Source organism: Rhamphochromis sp. 'chilingali' (assembly GCF_963969265.1).
Source record: "Rhamphochromis sp. 'chilingali' genome assembly, chromosome: 4".
NCBI lineage: Eukaryota > Metazoa > Chordata > Actinopteri > Cichliformes > Cichlidae > Rhamphochromis > Rhamphochromis sp. 'chilingali'.
In genome coordinates, this window is record NC_137948.1 from 10119584 (window position 1) to 10138779 (window position 19196).

The following is a 19196-nucleotide window of genomic DNA, read 5'->3' on the forward strand; positions in this document are numbered from 1 at the left end:
TCGCTTAGATTGACACGTCTGTTGACCCTCATATTTAGATTTCAAGAGAACAGCAACCAAATGCAACAAAACCACTTCAGACCTCAATGAGGCTTCATTACGAAAGAACTGGCCTCACCTGGCCATAAAACTGTTCCTCGGTCGATAACAGTATTGGCCTGTTATTTTTGGCCATTTGATAAACAAAAGTATACTGTGTGTTTTAGTAACTCAAACCCCCACTTTAGATGAGTAACGGACTTGTAAGCAGTTTATCTCTTATGTCATATGAAAAAGGTTGAAGTCTTTTACATCTGATATTCAGATATTTGTATTTGTAGAGAATCCACGTCAACATTTGTTTTAAATTTTGTGTTGTTAATAAAAATATAAAGGACAGTAACTACAATGAGAGACAAACAAAAAAGAGAGTGAGAGGACTACAGAGTGTAGTAGCGATGCAGTAATACAGTCACTACAAAAAAAACAAAGCAAGATTTAATTAAATTCCACAAAGAACATCCAACTCCTCTCAGGCTTGTAGAACTGCAGCGACTTGTTCCTTTGATAAGTCCATAAAGTCCTCAAACCGCTTCACCTTACCGCAACAGGTTGTTGTTTCGAGTTTGTTAAAATGATTTCATTTGACTGTGCAATTATTTCAGAAGCAAAATGTGTTTCAGAAACCTAATCTTAACCCTAGCTGAGTCACCAGTGAGGTTAAACATTGTTATCTGCTTAAAATTTCACAATTGGTGCATTCTTGTGTTTTTATTTATTTAATTTTTTTAATCCGTTTCTAACCGAGAATGATGCAGCCGTCATGCAAGGCCTCCTGCTGACCTGTAGAGTTCTTATTTTTGTCTTCCACATTTAAACTTCTTGTGGCATTTCCAGTGAGAAACCATGTGCCACATCTCTAAACAAACAAAAGGTTAAACATTACACAAGTTTAATCCAGACTATCACTCAGCAGACACGGTCAGCTGACACCTCAGACCTCCTGTGATTGTCAAGACATGCTGACCTTATTTTCTGCCACCCCTGCAGGGGTCGAACCCTCGTCATAATGAAGCTTTTCATCACAAACCCTAAAACAACCACTCAGACTACATCTATAAATATTTTACAGAGACAGAAAAGGAGTGGTGGAGATGCGTCTGATAAAGCTCTTAACCATTTACCACTCTACTTATTCTCTCCTGCTTTAGTTAACTCAGCAGCCTACCAAGCCCTTCTTCAAAACCCACACTTCTTCCAGAAGATGCAAATCATTAACTCCTTATCTTGCTGCTTGGCCAATCGGTATGCAGGCATCCAGTGATTTTCCTGTGTAGTGAGTCACGCCACTGGACTCTAAAAGCCCTTTCACCCACCGCTGATCCTGATCGATAGGAGTAAATGAACCAAGGATTCCTTTGATCATTTTGTTTGGTGTTTGCATCAATAGTGATGTTTGTTTTTTGCATCCCAGGTTCATACCCAAACTGCATCAAATGTACAAATAAAAAAAAATCGTACAGAGTTCAGGTATCAGCACATTTAAATTAGTATTTATTTATTTTTTATTGTAGCAGTGTCCCCGTCAAATTTGACTCTTGATGCGAGCATTCAGCCAGGTTCACCATGGGATTTTTTTTTTTTTTTTTTTGTGTGTGTTTCTAAATCTTACACATGGAAACGCAGTATAAATAATGGTCCGTTTAAAGCCTTTGAAAAGTAGTGAGTTTGTGTGAATATGGTGTAACCTAATCAGAAAAGCCCTTGTAATAGGAAATTCTGTGTTTTGTAATATTTCTGTAAGGGATGTAATAAATTATTCGATGGCAGTACTTTCTATGGGAAACTACTTAAAATGTGACAGTCTTTGTTAGTATTTATCTTCCAATTTAAATTATTGTCTTTTTTTTCTCTCTCGCTCCTTTTTTTTTTTTTGGCAATTTGTAGATAGTGACGATGACAAGGTATGGGTAATCACGAAATTAACTGTTTCATCATCGGTCCGATGCATTGTTTAATTTATTGATGTATATAGTGTACGTTTGTTGATAAACAGCTTACTTTATTTTGTATATGACCAATAAACATGTTTTAAGATGGAACTGTCTACGTGTTAGTCATTCATGAATCTTTAGTATTATTAGCATTTTTAAGCAAATATAGTGCATTTATTATATAAAAACAGTGCGTACAATGTCATCAATTATGTTGAATATTGTTGCATTATTCTGTTGCAATAACTGCATTGATTAGTGAAGACAGTTATGTACAGGGTTTAATGAGATCAAGCAAGCTTCCTAGGCAAAGCCTTTTGTAGTACTGAAAAAATACAGTATAATCAATTAAATTAAAGTTTATACAAAAAATAGTCCATATATGGAAATGCATAAATATATAAAAGCATTTATGACATGTGTAACTATTTGCTGTACAGCAAATGAAGCAAAAAAAGGAAGCAAAAAGTTTCATTTTTCACACTGTCTGTCTGTGTAAATGGGTCATGGTCGGGAATGGAATAATGAAGGAACAGCCCACACCTGGTCATGAAACTGCGCAACATTCAACTGTCCCATTACTTTTGAGCCTCTGTAAATGGATCACTGTACAAAAAATGTAAACTTTAGTATCTAAAATAGAGAACCTGTTAACCTTCATACACCCAAGCTGTGTACTTGATTACTTTAAGATTATTTTACACTAGAACCATAACAAATATTTATTCTTTACTTGTTCTTAAACCATTGAGCACCACTGATATACAGGAAAACTATTACACACACAAAATAACACTCAGTTAGTTTAACAGAACACACAGCTTTAATTATAGTCCATCCTTACACACTTGTTAATGCGATACTGCTGCTGCAGGTGTTTTGCTTTCAGTCTGCTGCTCTGCTGCCAGTAAACCAGTACCTGTGTCTGTTTGGTCACATGCTGCTGACACTGCTCCCCCCCCCCAGGTGAACACCTGGATTGATATGGGTGAATTGCGGGGTTGATAACCACCTTCATGTTACAACTTAGCCTTATAGGTGCTGTTGGCTTAAGTAAAGCCAGATAAGGAAAACATAAACTTGCTTTTTGGGACAGGGCCCTGGAAGAACAACAACAAGCAAATTTAGATTTTTAAATTCTTTGGATTCTAATTTTAATCGTAAAAATATTTAACCAGTAAATAAATAAATAAATGCGAGCGTTGTATTCCCTTAATTCTCTTCCGTCTGACACCAAAGTATCTCCATACTTTTCTGCATGTTCTTCTTTGGTCAGTCAGGCCTGTAGGGGGCAGTATCACGTTAGTCTGAGTTCAGTGAAAAGTAATTTCTTCTCATTATTTTTTAAGTATTAAATCCACTTCTTATACTTTGTCCGACGTAACGTTGTAGCGGTTTTCTTCCTTTCCCGTGAAATGCTTTTGTGTGTAAAGGGGGTGTTTGTTGAACCCTGGTGTGAATCCACTCCGGGTTTTCGGCGCTCTGTAACCGTCACTGTCGTTCTTTACCCGGTTGTTGCCCCGGAGGAGAGGCGGTAAAAATGTAAACATTGATTCCCCCCAGTGGACCTGACCAGACTGTCTTTTGTGTTGCTTATAAGAGGACCAACAGTATAGCTGTAGCGTCTACCTTTGCTGAGTTTAACCCAGTGTCTTCTTTTTTTTTTTTAAGTTTATGGGTCTACTTTTAAACGGTAACAAAAAGCAGCCAAAGCTAGCGTTATGTTAGCTAAGCTAGCTAGCAAACTAGCGTTAGCAAACAATAACTTGGTAGTAATTTTTTAGCCGTTAAACTGCCCAAAGTTACTCTCTACTGTGTTCCGATGAAGAGTAATGGAGGAATACGAAGAGTTTGTGCAGCATCTTCTTCCTCAGCTCAGGAGAAGAGAAGAGAAAGAGGAGGAAAACCACAGACCCTCATCTGCATCCTCTGTCATCCGCTTCTATGGACGATCCATCCTCCCTCCTCTGGTGCTGGATAAGTTTACGGCTGTCATCATGGTTGATCATTTTAGCAAAAGGCTGAACTTATTTTTTTTATAGATAGATGCACTCTTAGTTTGAAGGAAAATGACGCATATTAATTCAGTCACTGAGACATGCTGCCTATCTCCCTTTAATGTAAATTATAGGCATCCATTAATAATAATGATAAAACAGAAGCAGACTTGTTTGAAATGAAACAGTATTAATTCCAGATAACTCATGTCTGTTTTGTGATGACACAGCTCTCAGAGAAACAGAGAGAGGAGATGCGTCGACTCAGAGACGAAGCTGCTGCCCACACAGTTCAGTTCAGAGATGATCCCCGGATGGCCTACATCCAGACGATTCTGCACAGCGTTCAGGTAATTTAAGCTTTGTTTTGTTTGTAACCTATGCTGTTGGCTCCTTGTGTGAGAGCAGCTTCAGTTGAGAATGACAGAGTCCGGGCACAAAATACGGAAGGAATATTGTAATCTTTAATTTTCTTTTATAGGGAGAGAGACGTCTAATGTATAATAGTACATCACCATCACAGTTTGCACATATGATTTGTGGACTCAAATGCAACAATACAGTTTAATATGACAGAAGTAAATCTATAGCGCTTTCAGGTGCTGTATGGCCAGCTGTGCCATTTAACGTGAGTAATTACATGAAATAATTAAAAAACAAATTCTGCTTGAATCTGGACTATCCACCTCCCAAGAGGGTGGTCACTTTATATAAATTTGTCCAATACAGATGGACTCAAATATTGCAATTAATCAAGTATTCTTTGGCTGATAGCCTGCGCCGATACAAATAAGGTTATGCATTTACCCAATGGACCATTGATGCAGTAAAACAGTTGCTTCAGCCATCATGAAATGTCACTATACTGGCTCACAGGGTGGGCAATTAATTGGAATTAATGTAAGTTTTGGCTTTGGCTCTTGGCAGTTGTGCAAAAACTATCATTTTTATATTCAAACACAAGACAAATCTCTTATTTGTTTTGTGTTTTAAATCAGTTGCACACCTTTCATTTAAATCTTTTTAAGCCCCTCCTTAAAAACCCAAATCACTCAAAGTTCAGCTTGAGTCAAGAACACAGAAAACATTTGAGAACCTTTTGGTAGCAAGGTCTGTCTGCTGCATTGCCCGTCTGTCACTGAGGGACTCCTACCTGGTTTGCTTTTAGTAGTGCATGACCGAGTTGAATATTAGGCTTTGCCTGTCCATCTCTCTTCCTGTTGATACTTTGCTGGTCTTCCAAGGAAGTCTGCTGCCACCTGGGCCGTTTTTAAGCTTCCATCTGCCAGTATGGACATTTTGCAGTGGAAGCTGTGGTATATATGTACATGGCCCTTGGCAGATGGACTTTATGGTCCAAAACACCCACTACTCTGGGCCTAGCTCTACCAGACAACACACTGTACTCCACGTTGTACACCCCGCTTTTTAATAATTTATTTATTTGTTTGTATGTTGAAATTATTTTTAAAGTTCCAGGGTAATCCCCTGTAAAAAGATGTATTGAAAGTTCATTATATGCATAAGTGTTGAAAATTAAAATTACCAACTAAAATAGCTGTAATTATGTTTTTTGGCATAATCAGCGTTTGGCATTGTTGTATTGAACAGGGAAAAGCACATTTTTTAAAATCTCATTGCATTATTTTTGTTTCTGCTCATGTTTTTCCAGCTGAGGAAGACACCAACACTCGAGGAGTTGCTTCAAGAGTCAGAAATTATCACACAATCTTCATATTTCCGTAAAACCACTGGTGGACTGGTGTGTCCGGATGATTTTTTTGCGGGAAGCAGTGATAATGTTTCGCTCCCAGCTGCAGCGAAAGGAAAAGTTGGTGTTTGTCTTCCTCCACTGACATCGACGACATATAGTGCCTTTTTCGCCTCTAACGTGACACCTCAGGAAAATTACCAGGAAGGATGCCTTACTGACCAAGTTAACAGCCAACAAGGATCACAGCCAAATTTTTTACATAGTGCAAGCTGCCAGTCGCTCTCCTCAGGTTATGTCACCAACGAGAATGTAGAAAACTGTACTGCTATCCCTGAAAGGATTAATGCAGAAAACGAGAGCAATGTCTCCGACTACTCAGAAGGATTTTATAACACAGTGGGCTTTTTTCTTCACAACACCTCAAATACAATCGCCAAGATGCCAGATATTATCAGCCACCCTCCCATAGATGGAGAGGAATTAGAGAGGAGTGGGCGGGAGTCATCTTTTTGTGATAACTTAACAGAGTTGAGAGAAATTTGTTGCACGTCATTTGAGGAGGATTCACTCTTGTGTAATCCTTTACCAACAGAAAAATCTAAAAATGGTCAACTGGACAGTGTGATGCGTGATGATAACGATCCCTTTAGTTCAGTGCATGACCCTGACAAAGATGCACATTTAGACAAAAATGAGGACTCAGTTGCTTTTTTGGAAAAAAGCAGCTTTTCAGATAATCCAACACACACACAAAGCACTCGTCACCGTCTTACAACAGAACTGTGTGTTCAGCGTAGTCCCAGAGAGACTGAACTAGAGGACAACCAGGTAGATGAAGCAGACTCAAAGCTGTCTGAGGAGCCTTATCGTCTGAGCCTCCAGGCCTTGCTGAAGAAATCTCAGGAGTATCGACGGCGCCAGCAGATGCTTAGGAACCAAGCCAAAAACACTAAAATCCAAGAGAGAACCCAAGAACAGCCAAGAGCAAAGGCAGAGGAGCAGAGCAGCTCTGATAAGGAGAATGATGAGATCCCTTACAAGGACACTGTGACTGCAGAGGGGAAGAAGACTAAAGACAAGAGAAGTACTTTTATCTCGTCAGTGGAAACTTCGTTAAAGAAATCCTATGAGAATGAGCGGATGATTGAAAGTGAACTCTCTGGGAAAAATATGACACATTTAACAGGAGATGGAGATAATAAGGAAATGACTAGTGTTGATGAAGAAACAATCATCATAAGTAATAGGCTGAACAGTTCACAGGAGGTCTTAATAAAGCCAAAACAATTCAGTGCCTTCATCCAGCAACAGCCATTAGAAACTTCCCTTGTTAAAGATCCTCCAGCTTTTTTTAAAGGAGCAGGGAAATATCGCACAGTCCCAGCCCCTAGCTTCTGCAGGAGCCCTGTTCACTACAAAAGAAAAAGTGGACAAAAGGTTGATGTGGAGGAGACCTCAAAGGGGAAACTTGAGGTTGGTACTGGTTTGAAAGACCATCACAATTCTGAAGAAGTTAATCCAGGTCATCAAAACAGTCCTATAGTGGGTCCTCCCGGAGTGAATCTCACAGTTGAAGGGGAAGTAACAAGCATTTTAACTGAGAGTTCACAGCACATGGATCAGTTGGAGTCAGACCTGTCCAGTCTTAAGGTTCTGATCACAGATCTTGAGTCAACGGTGAAAGAAAACTTGAAAGAAGACAGTCACAGCCAAGCTGAGAGCAGCCTGCAAAGTGAGTTAAGTTTTAAGGGTATGACAAATGAGCAAATAAAAAGTGATTATTGGGAGGACAAGCAGAGAGCTCATGGTGATAATAGCAGTGATGCAGAGTACAGGAAGTGGTCGAGCAGACAGTTATATAACAATTACAGAAACATGCATGGAGACTTAGTTCCGGAAGCGACTGTCAGTGACACAGATGATGTTCCCCTCACAGTTAAGGAGAACGGGGATGAGCTCTGTGATTTTAGCGAGCGCAAATTGATCAAAACCTTATCTGCAGAGAGAGAAAGTTGGAAAAAAGTGAGCAGAGAAGCACTAACCGGGAGTTCTGCACAGCCTGGAGATTGCGGAAAGCAGCAGCCACCTGGTAAATGCATCCTTTCTGTGGCTCAGCAGATGCGCATTCCCGATGTTTTCCGAAATGTTCCATCTGATCCTCCTTTTCGGAGTTACATCTCAGTGCCTTCAGATAACACTAAACACCTTGTTGAAAGAAGGAAAGAATTGGCCCTAGAAGGTCACAACTCCACCCACTCACCATCTCTAAATCAGTCATATGATGTGGACACACCGTCTGGCCTGTGGTTCACTGAAAGATCAGGGTCACAAGGTCATCCTGAGCAAGAAAAGCATCTGACCCCACAGAGTGGCAGTGACGGTCAGGGAGGGGTGTCCAAGGTCAAACGGAGACTGCTAATGCACACGATGGAGGAGACACTGGAAGGGAGTGCCAATACCAGTGGGGGAGTGGACTCTGTCAGACCCAACTCCAGCACACCCAGAGGTAAGACGAGAAGAGGAAGTGTTGTTTAAATAACCATGTTAGTTATTAGATATTTATTCTCAGTGACATCATACAGAGCCAAGAGTAGAACAAACTGCCTGAAACACAGTGTTTAGAACAGTTTGAGGCCTGACAGTTTATACATGCACCAAAAATAGCCGACGTCTTTGTGTTGTTTTGTCTTGAGTTGGAGACTCTTGATGTTTAATACAGGAGGGGATAGTGCATCACGTGGAAATGATGAGGTGTTGTGTAAAAAAAACTCTTTGATCGAGTGGTGACACCTTTCTTTCCATCGTGCCTCGGGTGCCTCAACACTATAAATGGTTAGGTGTGCTGGTAATGTTACAGCTCACCCAGACACTGACAGACACCTCGCCCATAATGATGTCTTTAGATTTTGGTTTAAGTGTAATATATGACAGAAAATAAAGGTAAAGAAAAAAGATAACAGCTCTTCTTTAATCTTTGTGCCACAAAAAGGGGAAAAGGAGAAAATATTTAGACTCAACCCCAGACTCTACATCATTAGAAAGCTAATTTTTCAAATCTTATAAAGTATAGTAACAGTTGTGCAAATGACCTGTAGGCAAATGTAGTGGGCCAACAGTGAATTTCATATGTGACCACATGTTGTGTTTCCTGTCTGTAGCTGCAGGGCAGTGGTGTGAAGGTCTCGGCAGTCAGAGGGATAAGCGAGAGCAGCTGAAAGAGATACACGCTGCTCAGGTCAGAGCGCTGCAAGAGGAGCACAGGAGACAGCAGGAGGAGCTACTACAGGTGAGACTTATTTTATTATTTATTGTATTGTACTATACATATTACTGCTATTTTGTTATTGGATTCATATATTTCCTTTAGATGATAGATCTGAAACATTTTTTTAAAAGTGTGGAAATAGACATATGTGAAGCAAAGAAAAAGAGTGGCAGAAGGTTTATTTGAGAGTCCAGCTATGTACAAATTACTCTGTATATTTCAGGTATTTTCTTCCCAAACTCGTTTGTTTAATACTTGCTGCACCTCTGATGGTTTGTTGCCAATTTGGATCAAAATCTCCTGACAAAGTTTTAACTAATGGTACAGTGTAAGCACACATAACCCAAAGACTTTAGACTGATGCTCTGTATGATGTCACTAAGAGTGGATATCCCTAATAGGGTAACCTCCTATTCAAACCTTTTGAGAATGAGGGGCAGCCAATCAGAAGAAAGTTGGCTTAAGTCATCTTGGTGGAGAGAGAGGATGCTCTGAGGGGCTACCCCATGGCCCAGTATAAAACAAATAAGGATTATTTTGAATTGTGACTCATACAAAAGTATTTTAGCAGAGTCCAAGAATAAATCTATAGAACTGACAATGAGAATAATCGGGCACTTTAATAACGATGATAATTATTTGCATATGTTTAGTTGGTAATACCAGCTCATCGTTATCGTCTTAGTGAGGAGTGTTTGATGTACAGAAAAAAAATATCAAATTAACCAATAGTGCTAAAAAAGTAATGTTTTTAGATCTCAGGAAGTGCTATGGTTAGAAAAAGTTTAGGGACCACTGCTGCAGCTAATGGATTTAATCAGAACAGCTTTAAAATATCATGCATACAGAGCTGACATCAAACATGTCGCCCAAGGTGTTTGCAGTTAAATAAAAAGAGTGTTTATACTTTATTTATTTTTTTATGGTAATTTCACTCTACATCTCACTGAGATTTATTTATTCACAAAAGATCTCAGAATATTAAGTGCTAGATGATATCGATGATAATTACTTACAGTAAGTCACACAATAACAAACCAAAAATGCTAATAAAAAATAAAGAATGATAACAAAGAATTGAATTAAATGGGAAAAAAATACAGGTGTAGGCTTATTACACCTGTCCTGTTTATTTATTAATTATTATTAATAATTTGTTCAATGTGAGTTGTAAGTTGGATAGCTTGATGTAAAATAGATTGAAATAGATTGAAGACTTGAAATGTTATCCAGAAACTGCTGTATGCGCAGAAATATTGCATTTTATATGCTGAAAAACATTTTTATACTTTTCTTTAGTCTGTTGCTAAAAATATTCACATGCACAAAGAAAGTTGAGAAGAAATACAGCATTTACTCATATCTGAGTGGCATCTATTAATATTTTAGCAGTTCTTTTAGCTTCTTTTTTTTTACACAGAGTATTCAATCATGAGTTTAAATAAATAGGCCACAGATTAGAAAAGGAATTTAGACAGTTTGCTTCTGTTAATAGATTTCTTCAACAATGATAGAGAAGCGGTATAGAGCACTGTCAGGGTCATTCTGTCATTGTTTTATTTGATGCAATCTAAAGCTGTTTGTCAAGTTACATCAAGAAAATGGAAAAAATAATCTGAAATTATATATTCCTGAGACCCCCGAACAAGTGATCATTTATTCTAAGTCTAAATATGGTAAAAACGCAGTCAGTGATATTACCTCCCTCCCATTGGTCTGCTTCTTGCATTAGATTGCATCACGTATTGCTGTACAGATCTAGCACTGCGTAATTCCAGTACAGCAACCATAATTCACTCCGCCAAGGTTTCCGACTTCACCCAAAGTCACCTATGAGAAATAAAAACTGAGCTCCAGTTTTAATCTTTTAAAGACGAGGAAAACAGGCGTTGTGAGTTTCTAGCCAATTTACTGAGCGGTAATACAATACTGACCCTAAATGTTTCTTTGAAACTAGAAGCAGGCATTTGAAAAAGACTTTGGCATTGTTCCACATGTGACCATGTGCACACAAACGCACACACACACACACACACACTGTCACCCTACCTGTTAGAGTGAGCTTTTGGAGACCCAGGTCGTGGGCTGACTACAGACGTTTGCTCATTACAAGAGACCTTCAGACTCTCCCCAGTAAAAAAAAAAAAAAAAGGGTTTCTACCATAAATGTTTCATTACATCCCTAAGAGGCGAGCTGGCACGGTCGCCTCTTTCTCTGTGTGTGTGTGTGTGTGTGTGTGTGTGTGTGTGTGTGTGTGTGTGTGTGTGTGTGTGTGTGTGTGTGTGTGTGTGTGTGTGTGTGTGTGTGTGTGTGTGTGTACATGCAAGACTTCAAGGACGCCTGCTGTTCTCTGGCAACCGGTTCCTGTTTCTTCAGCTTGTGTCTGTGTTTGTTCTTGGCCCGTGTCCTTGCCCTGTTAATCACAGGCTCTGTTTAATTTATGTATCCTTAACAACAATATAATTAACATAAGCTGTTTCATAAAAAGACTTCTTTTTGACTCCCCTCCGTCCTTCCATCATCTGCGCTGTGATGAGAGCGAGCTGTCTGCTGGACTCTCTGGTAGTGGGTGGAGGGGATCGAGGGAATTGACACAGAAAAGGAAAGGATAATTTGTTTAATTCATGAGCGTCTGTGGTTAAGTGCCAGATCGTCCCGCTGAGTGCCACCGCTAATGGTCCCTTTGCCTTCTCCTCCCTCCTTTTTTTTTTTTTTACCTCCTCTCTCCTCTGATCCCACTTTTTGTTTTGTTTTATACCTCCACCAACATTGTTTTTACTCTCTGGCTGTATTAATTTCCTCCATCTCTCTCGTCTCATCATCCTGGTCATCCCTCTGCTCTGCTGCTCATCTCATCCCTCTTACCTCTGTGCCCCATCTCTCCCCCTTCTGTCTCTTCGTCTCTACCCTCAATTAATTTCTTTCTCCTGCCTCATTTGCTGTCCTTTCCAATTCAATATTTTCCAACCTTGCCTGCTCCCAAATGTGCACTCACATACACATGAACTTTTCCTCTTATTCCGTATGTGTCTCTCTGTCTCTCAGGCGCTGGCAGTCCGTTATCGTCTCCTTCAGAGCGTGTCCTTCCCCTGCTCCATGTCAGGCTCATGTCTTGGGGACACGTTGACCTTTTCTACCCTCTCTCAGGTATTACCATAATATTTGTCCACTCATGTGGGTGATGCAGAAAGCTTGCCCTGCTCACCCTTTTATCTGAAGGATTTTTAGTCATCACCAGTTGGCTGACACGCTCATGTAAAACACACTCCACCCCCCACATGTCTTAATCCTCATCAGCATCCCTTTTTATCTGTTATTGTGCTTTTATACGTCTCCCCGCACAGCAGTTCAGCTTCAGTAGAAGTACATTTGTTCAACAAACATGTCTTTTTAATGCAACCGCTCTTGAATCAACAAGTGAGTGATGGCACATCAGCTGCTTATTATTCTGCTTATTATTCTCTATTATAATGATGAGCCACGAGTCCACTTGCATTGATGCACTAAACAGATGCCAACCAAAAGACCTTGAGAAGCTGCGTGGGAAATTAATTGGTTGTCACTGATGGAATTAGCATTCTCCTCTCTCCTCCCCTCTGGTTCTCATTATTCACCCCTCTCTCATCACTCGTTTTCCCTTCTTTCTCCTCTTCCTCAGCCTTCCAGCTCGCAGCACTACCGCCCCCTGCTGGCAGCGGCTGTGAAGGGTTTTCTAACTCGCAGGTTGCTGAGGACGGAGAGAGTGACACAGCTGGTGCGCACCGTCAGGGTGAGTGGAGACAGCAGCGACACGTCTGTTTCTTGCAGCACATGCTCTTATTGTCATTAAATGAGCTCTGCTTGTGTGCAGATGTGTACAGCTGTGCCTAATTTAATTTATTAGGATACCCTTTAGCTACAGCCATGCAGCTGCGATCCTTCCTGGAGTCCTTGACAGTGCAGCATACAGTCTAAAACAGAGACTTCCTCAATCAGGGGTCGCGTTAAACAAATATTTTCCATCACTTATGAGGTTTTTGCGTTCGTTTGTTTTTTAATAGTGACAGATGAATCTGATCATCTGGGCAGGCTAAAACACTGGTAGTGGGTTAAGCATAAGATTAACCAACACACATGAACACAGTGTTGCTGGCAACATCTTGTCTTTTATACCATAACAAAACGCAACCACCAGAAGTCCAGTCACAGCCACTGGATGCCTTTGAAAAGTGTGAATGTTGCAGTGAAGTCTTCAATGTCTTACATTTGTTTGTAAAAACAACCCTCAAATGGACTGAGGGATTATTATACCATCCATGTTTGATATTTGAATAGAAGAAAAAAAAATTGGGGGTATCTTCAGCAGCTGAAGCAACTGTGTTCTTAATTTTGGTGAAATTTAAATTTTTACTAAATAACATGTAAACCAGCAGGTGCTGGCAGCGTTTTTTGTTTTTGTTTTTTGTACTTTAATTTAATCGTAAATCCATGAATATTTTAAATATCTATTTGACAGATTTCACCATTCAGTTTGTCTCTGTGTAAACATAATATTCATGATAAATATAACTAAATAATAGCGCAATCTTTGCTGTGTGTGTGCTTTTGCTCATTTAGGACACACAGCAGTTCCTGCAGGCCCTCCGGCAGCAGAGCACTCAGCTCTGCAACAAACAGGACCTCTTACTGGAGGAGAGAGTCACACTGCAGGTATAAATGTTGTAAACACATCTGTTAACCTCTCTGCTCTCCTGCACACCGTCAACTCAACAATTACTCGCTCCATTAGCAGTTACCACAACAGTTACTGTGACTGCACGCATTCATTGAAGCCATCGTCTGCTCTGTAATTGTTTGCTCCTCCAGCTGCGCGCTGCACTTTATGAGGTCTACGACATATTCTTCAACCTGTCAGCCAGAGAGCGAATGCAGCTGATCAGCTGGGACAGAGAGCTCGCCAAGGAGAGAGAGCTCAGACAACAGGTAACCTTTTCAGGAGATCATAGGCTGTGTTTACACATGTGGTCAGTAGTCAGGTTTTCTTCTGGTTCTCCAGTCAAGTGACTGTAAAGTGACCCTGGAGTATTTTAATGGCAGTCTTAATAAGAAAATTCACATTCTCTAAGTACTGTGGAAAAGTGCTTCAGTGCTTCCTTTATTACCACCTGTATTACTTCCTTTTGCAGAGGCTACACAGAATCTTTTGTAAGAGGAAAAGAGATAATGCACTCCCACAATTCACAGAAACACCAAAGAAACAGTCAGCATGACTGAGAAGTGATGCAGGTCATTTAAATGTTAATGAACAGTATGTTTTCCATTTTGTGGCATAACCTTTATTATGGTTGAACCTCTAAACTAAAAGGTGAACTCTGAATATACTACATTGCAATAGTAAAACTGAATGATATGATGTTGTTACATTGTTTGACAGACTTCGTGTGTGTGTGTGTGTGTGTGTGTGTGTGTGTGTGTGTGTGTGTGTGTGTGTGTGTGTGTGTATTTATATATGTGCACAAAATCATGAATTCATTTTAGTGCAGTCAGAGAAAGCTTTTAACAAAATGAACACTGGATCATCTCTCCAGCAGGAAGAGAAAATATGAGTGGATGGGATGAGCAGCTAATCATATTTCACTTTATGTTCTCTATTCCTTTGACTTAACAAAAGTGTCCTTCATAACAGGTGATTAACCTTATGTTTAACTCCTGACATGCACAGGATATGCATATAGTTAGCTGTAACTTGTTACAATACAATACTACCCATGTTCCGGTGTATCACACCTGAAGACTCATTAATTCATAAGACTGTGTGTTCATGTGACAGCAAGTCAAAAGGTTAAAGTAAGAAAGACTCATACTGTTTTGTTTTTGTTTTTTCCTCACTTTCACTATAAAATTAGGGCTCATGAGGATGTAAGAGTACACCAGCTGGGTCAAAAGACACATCACACAAATGCAGTTGTGGTTAGAAGTTTGTATACACTCACTTGTCGGCATGAATGTCACAGAAATTTTGGTCTTTGTTTATTTTTAACTTCATTTTTCAGGGTGGAGTGGTACATCGTACAGCATATACATCACACATCTTTAATGACTTTTAAAAAGTCCAAAGATTTAATTTATTTTGGGTTTTCTGCAACCCACACAGAGTCAAGTATACATACAAGCTCAAATATATCCATGCACCCCCACTAATAGTTGGTTAAATTTCTTGCAGAAAGTTCGACCTTGGCCAGATCCTTTTTGTAGCCATTAACGAGCTTCTGGCACAGTTCTGGCTGGATATTTGGCCACTCTAGACCCAACTGTATGGAGCCCCAGAGCATGATGATGCCACCACCATGCTTGACAGCTGGGCTAGTGTTCTTACATTTGAAAGTCTCCCCTTTTTTCCTCCAAACATACCTCTTGTCATGTTGGGCACAGGACTGAACCTCTGCCTCATCTAACCAGGAAACTGTTCCCCAGAAGGCAGTCGGCTTGTCCATGTGGTTAGCTGCATATTTCAGTGAAGCTGGAGGTGTCAGTTTTGGGTCAAAGACTTCTTTCTCTGCACCCTTTCAGTCCATTTTGAGTTTCAACTCATTTCACGGTGGATACTGATGCTGATGTTCCAGCAGTTTCCAGTTCATGGCAGTTTTGAGCCTTGGTGGTCCCTGTGTTGTTCCTGAACATCCAAACCAATTTCCTCTCATCTGAGCGTGACAGTTTGGGTCTTCTTTCAGACCCTGGCAAAGTGGTGACTAGGGCAGGGCAATATGGCCAAAAATATTTATCACAATATATATTTGAAAATGTGCGATAACGATATAACTGAGGATATAATTGACACAAGACAAAATACTTTACAACTCCACAACTTTATTAGTGCAAAAAAACCCCATCAATGTATTTTCACTTAAACAAGCAGCTGTTTTTTATGTGCATTAAAGTTATATAAAAATTTAACAGTGCAAATGCAAATTCCTTGCTGACAGTTTAACCAAAAGGCATTTCCAATGGAAATTGGCCAACATATCCTCAGCATAACCATGTATAATATCCACAAAACTTAAAAAGAGGTTATACACACACAATACGGTAATATTATGTTGAAGCACAGTACGTATTACTCCGCGAGGCTCCCGACTACGGTAGCCGTAATGCTCTGACATCAAGCAGTGCGGCTTTGTAGCTTCCGAAAGTCGTACTAAAACATTTTTTGACAAATTTCTGAGCACCGTGTACCACATAAAATCAGTTCGAAGTCAGTAAGCACAACCAGAATTCATACATAAGGCACACAGGATTATAAGGGGCACTGTCAATTTTTCAGAAAATCAAAGGATTGATTTTAAGTGTGCCGTATTTTCCGAAAAACACGGTAATAACGACGGCCCGCTAGCATGCTCTACCAAAAAATGTGCTCTGGTGTGTATCTGACAGAAGAAAGCCAAACCAGTTCCACACCACTGAAGTTGCATTTTTACAAACCAATTCTGGTTCATCCGTTTCATTCAACGATCTGCTTTCGCCCTTCTCATTCTCTGTCGCCGCTATGCTTTTTCCGCCATGTGCGTATGGGGGGGGGGGGCACTGTGCATGCGTATTTTACCCATATTATATCATGATATTTCATTTTCTTATCGTTGCCCAACATTATAACTGTATTACCATGAATGTTATGATATGGCCCAGCCCTAGTGGTGACACATAAAAATAATGTGAACTTTGATACAGTTGTTTGAACTGGTGATGTTGGAATCTCTTTAGAAATGACTCCAAGAGACCTTCCTAACTCTGGTAAATCCACAATTCTCCTTCTTAGATCTTCACTGAGTTCCTTGGACTTTCACATTGTTCTAATTATTGATCAATCCGTTGAGTGCCATCAAACAAGTTCTTCTAATGCTGGCAAAGAGAAACTATCAGCTCTAGTTTGTGATCTGAGTTTCTAGGCTGAGAAGCAGAAATTCTAATATTCCATCAACAGTGTATAAATTTGCTTTTGATACTGGTGGCATACATGCCAACCCTCCCGATTTTTCTGGGAGAATCCCGAATTTCAGTGCCCCTCCCAAAAATCTCCCAGAGCCACCATTCTCCCGATTTTCCACCCGGACAACAAAATTGAAAAACCCCAGATTGGGCCGGTCAATTCCAGTTTCCAACAATGGCTTCTACTACTGCAGCTACTTAGTTTTAATATTACTCTTATTACTCATTCTGGGTCGCAAAATAAACTTTTCGAAAATTTACGCCAGCGTCCGGTTATATTTTAGATAACAAGGAGCAGACAGCAGAGTTTCACTCCACCGAGAGAGCTCGTGACGTAATTCTGAAGGCTAGACTGTCCAATTTCACAGTCGCTCATTTCCGGTCTAGCCGGCTTTCTGTAGTGCGCGAAGGCCGGGTCCTCAGGTGGACGCAGCCTCTGAATTTGGACAGCCCCGCTGTTTCCGGCTGGACAGTATTAACAGTGACATTTAACTTATTTTATCCAATAAATAAACATTGTAAAATTCTAATTTTCTGTATATATATGTATATGTATACCACTCCCCCATCCAACATCCCTTTTGAATGTCTCCCTAATTCTGAGGTCTCAAGGTTGGCAAGTATGACTGGTGGCTGCTGCAGAGACTATGTTCTAAATATTGTGCATTTTTACGTGTGTGTGTGTGTGCGTGCGTGCGTGCGTGCGTGCGCGCTTGTGTGTTTAGGGTTCACAGACTGGCCGCCCCAGAGGAAAGAGCTTTCTGTCAGCTGCAACACAGAAGTCGCTGGAGAGGAAAAGAGGAATGATGTGAGTTTTTCCTGCATCGTTGCTGTTTTTCTGTTTTCTTCACAAACCAAACCCAGTCATTACAAGTAACATAAGAACCACTGGAGTGGCTTTTTATTGCAAGGTAAAAATGCAGCAGTTCCTTTAATTTTGTGATGAATTGAAAATCCTGCACCACAGAAAGAAAAAACTTTCTTCTTCATTTCTTTGTCAGCTCTAAAACTTGTCTTTGTTTCAGGATCCAAAGAAAGGCTGCAGGAAGGCACCGCGGGGTTATGACGAGGACAGCACAAAAGTCTGGATTCTCTGCTGAGCCCCTGCCAGAAACCAAACGAGGACATTTCAGAGCAAATCCTCAGAGGGTCCCCAAGAGCGCTTCCTCCTCTAGACCCCAATGACACCTTCCTAATTGGCCCCAGTGAGAACTCCTAACGAGCCCTCTAGTGATTACATGAATAGAGTATTACTAATCATTTGAGAGTTTCCAAATCCAAAAACCAAATTTGATTCAAATGGATGACTAATGCATATCATTGTATTTCATCTCGGGGGCTTTGAGAACATTTTTGACACCATGGTGTCTACAGAGGAGCGGCTATGTCACGTCTGCTTCCGGCATTTTTTTATTTATTTATTTATTTAATTTTTTTTGCCATCTTCAGATTATTCATGTTGAAGATATTTGTGCGAAAATGTTGAGTTGACAGAAAAAATCGTTTGGCAGCAACTTTAAAGGGTTGTTCACAGCACCTGAAAGATTTATAGACTCGCAGCAGACGTTCTGACAGCTACAGTGAACAGTATTGATCATCTCTCTGTTCCTTTGGGTACTAGAGGAAGACAGCAGTTCATAAATTTGGGGTCAAATATTAGATTTGTGTTGGGAACAAATACTCTTTAGTAGGTTGTGCATTGTAGTCTTCAGATAGGCAATCGCTTTGTTTAAAGGTGACCAATTGTGCTTATTTCCAGCCTAATATTTTTATTCATGAACTCCACTAGAGTGGCTTTGCATGATTCACAGGTAGCAGATATCCTTATTTGTCTTTTGCTGAGGCTTGGTGCAGCTCCTCAGTCCATCCATTGTCTGAAATAAGATACTTTAGCTCCTCTTTTGTTAACTTTGTGACCACTTTGACTGAAATTTCAGGACCACAGATCCTGAAACATATTCTTAAAGTGTGACTGCTGTCACATGCCTTAAAGTTGGCGATCTAATAGATACACAGCAGCTTGTTTCACGTTTGCTGACATTGGCAGCTCTTTTCCTGCATAAGCTTTATAAACATCTATGAAACAGAATAAAATATACTTCAATCTTACTCTCAGATTTGAAACATAGCTTGGAGTTTTGTTCTGCTTATTTCCAGTTCCTTTTTTTGTTGTTTGACTCTACCAGCATGGCTTTGCATGATTAACAGTTAAAGGTTTTCCTTATTATCTGATACTACATCTTGGCGTAGCACCTCGCTCTCGTTCACTAGCTAAAATGAGCTG

The 19196-nt window shown here is 40.1% G+C and overlaps 1 protein-coding gene across 1 annotated transcript; it reads left to right on the forward strand.

Moving 5' to 3' along the window:
* Window positions 1–3241: 3241 nt before the first annotated feature.
* Window positions 3242–19117, forward strand: cp110 (centriolar coiled-coil protein 110). Its single transcript, XM_080881578.1, has 10 exons — window positions 3242–3943; window positions 4201–4320; window positions 5643–8190; window positions 8843–8970; window positions 11996–12097; window positions 12609–12719; window positions 13547–13639; window positions 13796–13912; window positions 17638–17720; window positions 17938–19117. The coding sequence occupies exons 1-10, from the start codon at window positions 3806–3808 to the stop codon at window positions 18095–18097; spliced, it is 3600 nt and encodes a 1199-aa protein (XP_080737704.1). The 5' UTR covers window positions 3242–3805; the 3' UTR covers window positions 18098–19117.
* The last annotated feature ends 79 nt before the right edge of the window (window positions 19118–19196 follow it).

What these genes read in the sequence shown, in the direction of transcription:
- cp110 (XM_080881578.1), top strand. Translation starts at nt 3,806, where the DNA reads ATGGAGGAATACGAAGAGTTTGTGCAGCATCTTCTTCCTCAGCTCAGG. An exon ending in CAACTCCAGCACACCCAGAG is followed by an intron (nt 8,191 to 8,842) that starts GTAAGACGAGAA and finishes TCCTGTCTGTAG; the next exon opens with CTGCAGGGCAGTGGTGTGAA. An exon ending in AGCAGGAGGAGCTACTACAG is followed by an intron (nt 8,971 to 11,995) that starts GTGAGACTTATT and finishes TCTGTCTCTCAG; the next exon opens with GCGCTGGCAGTCCGTTATCG.